The following is a 5,053-nucleotide window of genomic DNA, read 5'->3' on the forward strand; positions in this document are numbered from 1 at the left end:
CCAGGGGAGGAACGTTTCTGCACAGAGAAAGTCCTTCTCAGATTCAGTCCCTGGCCGGGGCTAGGAGAAAGCCATCTTGTAGTAGCAGGTAGTGGGGGAGACGTTTCTATTTTTAAGGCCCTGAAGGGCTCCAGCCAGCTCGAGTATTGTCCTAGATGGGGAAAGAGCCCTACTTATCATAGAATCATAGAATAGTAGAGTTGGAAGGGTCCTATAAGGCCATCTAGTCCAACCCCTTGACAAACTACTTGTCCCTAGTTTCCCCTGACTTGGATCTGCTTCGTGACCCCGGCGAAGGTCCTTCCTCGTCCCTGACTTTTCAGGGAGACGGGCTCCCTCACAAGTTTTTCTCTTCTTTTCTCACTTACCTATGCATTTTCGCTGGCATTCCATGAAAGTTCTAAAATTGTTTTTGTTCCCACCGCAGCCACCGTAAATGAAGCTCTTGCACTGGTTGGACGAGGGCTTGTAGAAAAAACGGTGATGGTAGCCATAACACAGTCCACGTTGCACAGGCATGTGGCAAAAATCTGTGGACAAGAGGAATTCATACATGTGGCAAGGGCACCTGAAACGGTTCCTCTCACAATGGGGACGTCCCTGAAAGAGTGGATGCAGGTTGGGAATCCTTGGCCCCAGCTTGGAGTTCAGTGAGCTCCGTGTTTGTGGGCCGTGGAAACAGAGACTCAGTTTTAGAACCGGGCTATAAAGAAAATTGGAATTCCCATAATGCCATTTCATATGATTATGGCACGTGCCCATATTTAGAATATTGTGTTCACTTCCAACTAACCCATGTTAAAAAAAGGATGTGATGGAGGTTGATGCAGTAAAGTGGACGGACAACTCTTGGGACCTATGACATATTCCATTTACCGTTTTCAAAATTCTTTCAAAGTGTTATATCCTGTGCTTGCTGCAGATCTGGCCCTTCATTTAAAGCACATGTCCACCTGTATGATCTAAATCCACAAAGAATCCAGAAGCACCAGTAAGGACGTGGGATTTTAGACTCGTGGCGGTGAAGGAGGAAAAGGAATCTCTTACCTGGATGATAATGGCCAGAGACGAGTGTCAATTCAGCCGAGATGGCGAGGAGCAACACAAGGAGGATGGAGCCACCAGACTGCATGATGAGGCAGGCTTGGGAGTCCACCGTCCAGCCTGTTTTATGTCTTAGGAAAGAGGTTCAACAGGAATTTACAGAAGCAGCAGGTTAAGGAAGTAGGTGGATATCAAAGTGGGCGAAAGAGGAAGCTTCAGCTGGTACAAAACAGGGCAACCCGTTTACTAACAGGGACTGGCCGACGAGATCATATTACGCCAGTCCTTTTACAACTTCATTGGCTGCCAGTCCAGGTCCGGGCCCGATTCAAAGTGCTGGTAATGACATTTAAAGCCCTAAACTGTTTGGGGCCAGGTTATTTGAAGGAACGCCTCCTCCCATATGTACCTGCCCAGACCTTAAGGTCATCTACAGGGGCCCTTCTCCGTGAGCCCCTGCCAAAGGAAGTGAGGCAGGTGGCTACTAGGAGGAGGGCTTTCTCCATTGTGGAATGAGCTCCCCAGAGAGGTCCGCCTGGCGCCTACACTGTACTCCTTTCGTCGCCAGCTGAAGACCTTTTTATTCTCTCAGTATTTTAACACTTAATTTTAACTTAAATTTAATTTTTACTGTTTAAACTCTGTATTTTAATTTTATATCAATTTTGCTGCATGGTTTTTATTCTGGTTGTGCTTTTTATATTGTATTGTATATTTGTGCTTTTAACCTGTTAGTTGTCTTTCTATGGTTTTAATTTTTGTGAACCGCCCAGAGAGCTTCGGCTGTTGGGCGGTAGAGAAATGAAATGAAATAAATAAATAAATAAGAGAATACAAGATTTCCAGCAGGATTTTGCAACAACCCGTTATAAAAGAGAGCTGCAGGCCCAGTTACCTTTCTGGAGGCATTTCCAGATTCCAGCGCGTCCAACAAAGCAAATATCCAAACTCCCCTGACAAGGGCTGCTTGGGGAAGGTCTATCACACAATCTCCTTGGCCTCAGGTCTGTTTGGCTTTCAGGTTGTGGGGCCTGCCCCACACAGGGACGCAGAACACTCTGAGGAGTATGCTAGGATTCTGCAGCCAGTGGAATAGAGCAGTATAGCAGAGTTGGAAGGGGCTTACAAGGCCATCGAGTCCAACCCCCTGCTCAATGCAGGAATCCACCCTAAAGCATCCATGAGAGATGGTTGTCCGGCTGCCTCTTGAAGGCTTCTAGTGTGGGAGAGCCCACCACCTCCCTAGGTAACTGATTCCATTGTCGTACTGCTCTAACAGTCAGGAAGTTTTTCCTGATGTCCAGCTGGAATCCTCCTCCTTATTTAGGGTTGTCACAGCATGGGTGTGTGTGTGTGTGAATTCTTATGCAATCAAGAGCTGAACAGAATGCCACCACGAAGAACCTCGGCAGCGGAGCCTTCTCTGTGGCGGCACCCACCCTCTGGAGGACCCTCCCTCGTGTGGTTCAGGAGGCGGAAAACATAATAACTTTAAACATTTCCTGAAGACATACCTTTTACATACCTTTCCCCTGGTCTTTAATGTAGCTGGTTTTATATTGCCTTTTAAACTATTAATGTTTTATATTTATACTTGTATTTTATGGTTTTTAATTGTTTACTGCTCAGAGATGATGGGCAGTATAAAAATGTAATGAATAAATAATATGAATCTCCTCAGATCCATATAGGAGGAAAACCGAGTGGGGAAAGGAACGAGGCAGCAGATGAGGGTGCGAGCGGGGGCCTGAACACGTCTCCTCCTTCTCGCTGCCCATTCCCCCCTCTTTGTTTTAATTCTAAAAGCTCTATCAGCGACCTCCACAGATTCCTATAATTCAACATGAAAATGGCAGGAACGAACGAGGCAGCCAGAGGAGGACGGGATAGGTGGGAAGGTCGGAAATCAGCCAATCGCTTTGTCCTGCCCTCAAAGCTACGCCCACATTTCAAAATGCGATTTAACTCCCCCAAGGACACATAATGCGGTGGAAACTCGAAGGTTGATCCAAAAGTCCCGGTAAATTGCAACTATGTATATGTGAGTTATCGGGTGTAAAACCCGGTGCTGCGGCAAATGGATGTGCCTTAAAATGCGTATCTGCGCATTTCGGTCAGGGTAAAGAAGCCGTATAGACAAACCCAAAGATGCATGTTCATTTCAAGTGCTGCGTGACCAGTGAATACCAGGGTTTGAAGTACAGGATGCTCCGTGTTTCTTGCTTCGTGCGACCCTGATGGACCAAAGCCGATTTCATGAAAATGTGGATAATACCATGTTGCACTGCTCCTTCTGTTGTCGTGTAGATGGCCCCCAGGTTCCCCTGTTGCTCTTCATAGGCCTCCCAAGGCCCCCACCCCTCATTGTCCTGAACGGCCTCCCTGCTATTTGTTTGGCAAGCCATAATTCCACCTCTCCAACTTTTCTTGCTCTGTCGCTGCTCTTAGGAATCTGAAGGGAATAAGCTGAGACCCCACCCACCCCAATCCAAAAAGAAAGAAGGAAGAAGGAAGACTAAATTATCCCAGTGCTGACTCCACTGAATACAGTGAGAGAGGATCAAGGAAAAACTCCCCATCTTAAAACGCAGTGGGGGGGTGAGCTGCCCCCACCACCCACCCTAGATGAGGTGAGACAGAAGGGTTTGGATATGGCAGTTGCTTCGCTGTTGAATCTCCACCATCCCCAGGGAATTGTTCTCCTAAGAGAATATGAGTTTTATTCACTTATGCATGTTTTAGAGCAGGCGTGAGCAACACGCAGCTCATGGCAGCCATATGTGCCCTCTCTCTCTCACACACACACACACACACACACACACACCCCGCCACTTCTCAAATTCCAGCAATTCTGGAAGCCTGCATCTCGTTTCCCAAACAGCTTATCAAACAGAGGCGGGGGGGCTGTCTTGACAACAATGCATTGGCACTGCGACCCCCCGAAACATGGATTTTCCCCATGCTAAGGAGCAAGCGCGGAGTTTGCAGCTGAAGGAGCCACCTCTACCATGCCCTTGCACCACCGTGCAATTGCGCATCACTGCACAGGCGCTGGGCAGCCCCACATTTTTCTAAATCTTTTTTTAGCTTCTTCTAACCCCAGCTTCTGTTGACCAAAGCGAAGCCAACCGCCCTTTCACTGCCCACTTTGACCAGGCGCCCAGAACACAGAGCACAGTGTAATCTGTACAGGCACGCCCTCTCCAGTGTTTTAAACATCTTTTTAAAAACCTGTTTTTACCTTTACACATTTCTCCAGCGTGAGCGTCCTTCTGCTCACACCTGAGAAGTGCAGAGGTGTTCCAGCGGCCATTGGGCTTCCTTGCCTGCCCCCTCCCCCCTGTCCGGGCCAATGGTGACCAATCAGGGGTCTCCATGGCCTGGCCATGCCTCTGCTGCAACTTCGGAGCAAGGCGACAAGACTCAGAGGAACCAACATCGCCTCGCTCCACAGAAAACAAAGTCTGGATAAGTCCCTGACTTTTTTTAATCCAGAGCTTCATGGGAAAGCCCCGGGATGGCTCTGCAATGGCTGCTGCACCACATGACCTAGCGCCACTGCAGAGCCATCCTGGGGCTTTCCCTTCATCAAGACAAGCTCCAGGGGGAGCCCTTCCCCTGTGCCTTGTTTCCCAGTGGAATTGGAAACATTTGACAGCGGCAGCAACTTCTGGTGGGGTGACGGGGAGAGGGGTGCTGCCCCTGCAGAGCTTCAGAGGAGAAATTGCATCCCTAATCCAAAGATGTTGCCTCCTCCACCCAGCATAGATAAAGTATATAGTAAAGTACTTTTCTCGCTTTTTCACAACACTAGAATTCAAAATTATCCAATGAAACTGATTGGCAGGAGATACAAGACAGGCAAAGGAAAATACTTCTTTGTGCAATGCATAGTTAACATGCGGATTTTGCAAAGAACGTATCGATAGCACTACGCTAGACAGCTTTAAGAGAAAATTGTGAACAGAGGGACAGTCGACAAGGAGGGAGCCGTGCATAGGGTGACCAT

At 48.1% G+C, this 5,053-nt stretch overlaps 1 protein-coding gene across 1 annotated transcript; it reads right to left on the minus strand.

Moving 5' to 3' along the window:
* Positions 1-360: 360 nt before the first annotated feature.
* LOC134411191 (kunitz-like toxin PcKuz3) lies at positions 361-1,132 on the minus strand. The gene is made up of 2 exons (XM_063144923.1): positions 1,048-1,132; positions 361-530 (listed from the first exon to the last, which is right to left on the minus strand). The coding sequence occupies exons 1-2, from the start codon at positions 1,130-1,132 to the stop codon at positions 361-363; spliced, it is 255 nt and encodes an 84-aa protein (XP_063000993.1).
* Positions 1,133-5,053: the final 3,921 nt, after the last annotated feature.

Source organism: Elgaria multicarinata, chromosome 1 (assembly GCF_023053635.1).
Source record: "Elgaria multicarinata webbii isolate HBS135686 ecotype San Diego chromosome 1, rElgMul1.1.pri, whole genome shotgun sequence".
Classification (NCBI taxonomy): Eukaryota; Metazoa; Chordata; class Lepidosauria; order Squamata; family Anguidae; genus Elgaria; species Elgaria multicarinata.

What these genes read in the sequence shown, in the direction of transcription:
- LOC134411191 (XM_063144923.1), bottom strand. Translation starts at nt 1,132, where the DNA reads ATGCAGTCTGGTGGCTCCATCCTCCTTGTGTTGCTCCTCGCCATCTCG. An exon ending in CTCTGGCCATTATCATCCAG is followed by an intron (nt 531 to 1,047) that starts GTAAGAGATTCC and finishes TCTTGTCCACAG; the next exon opens with ATTTTTGCCACATGCCTGTG.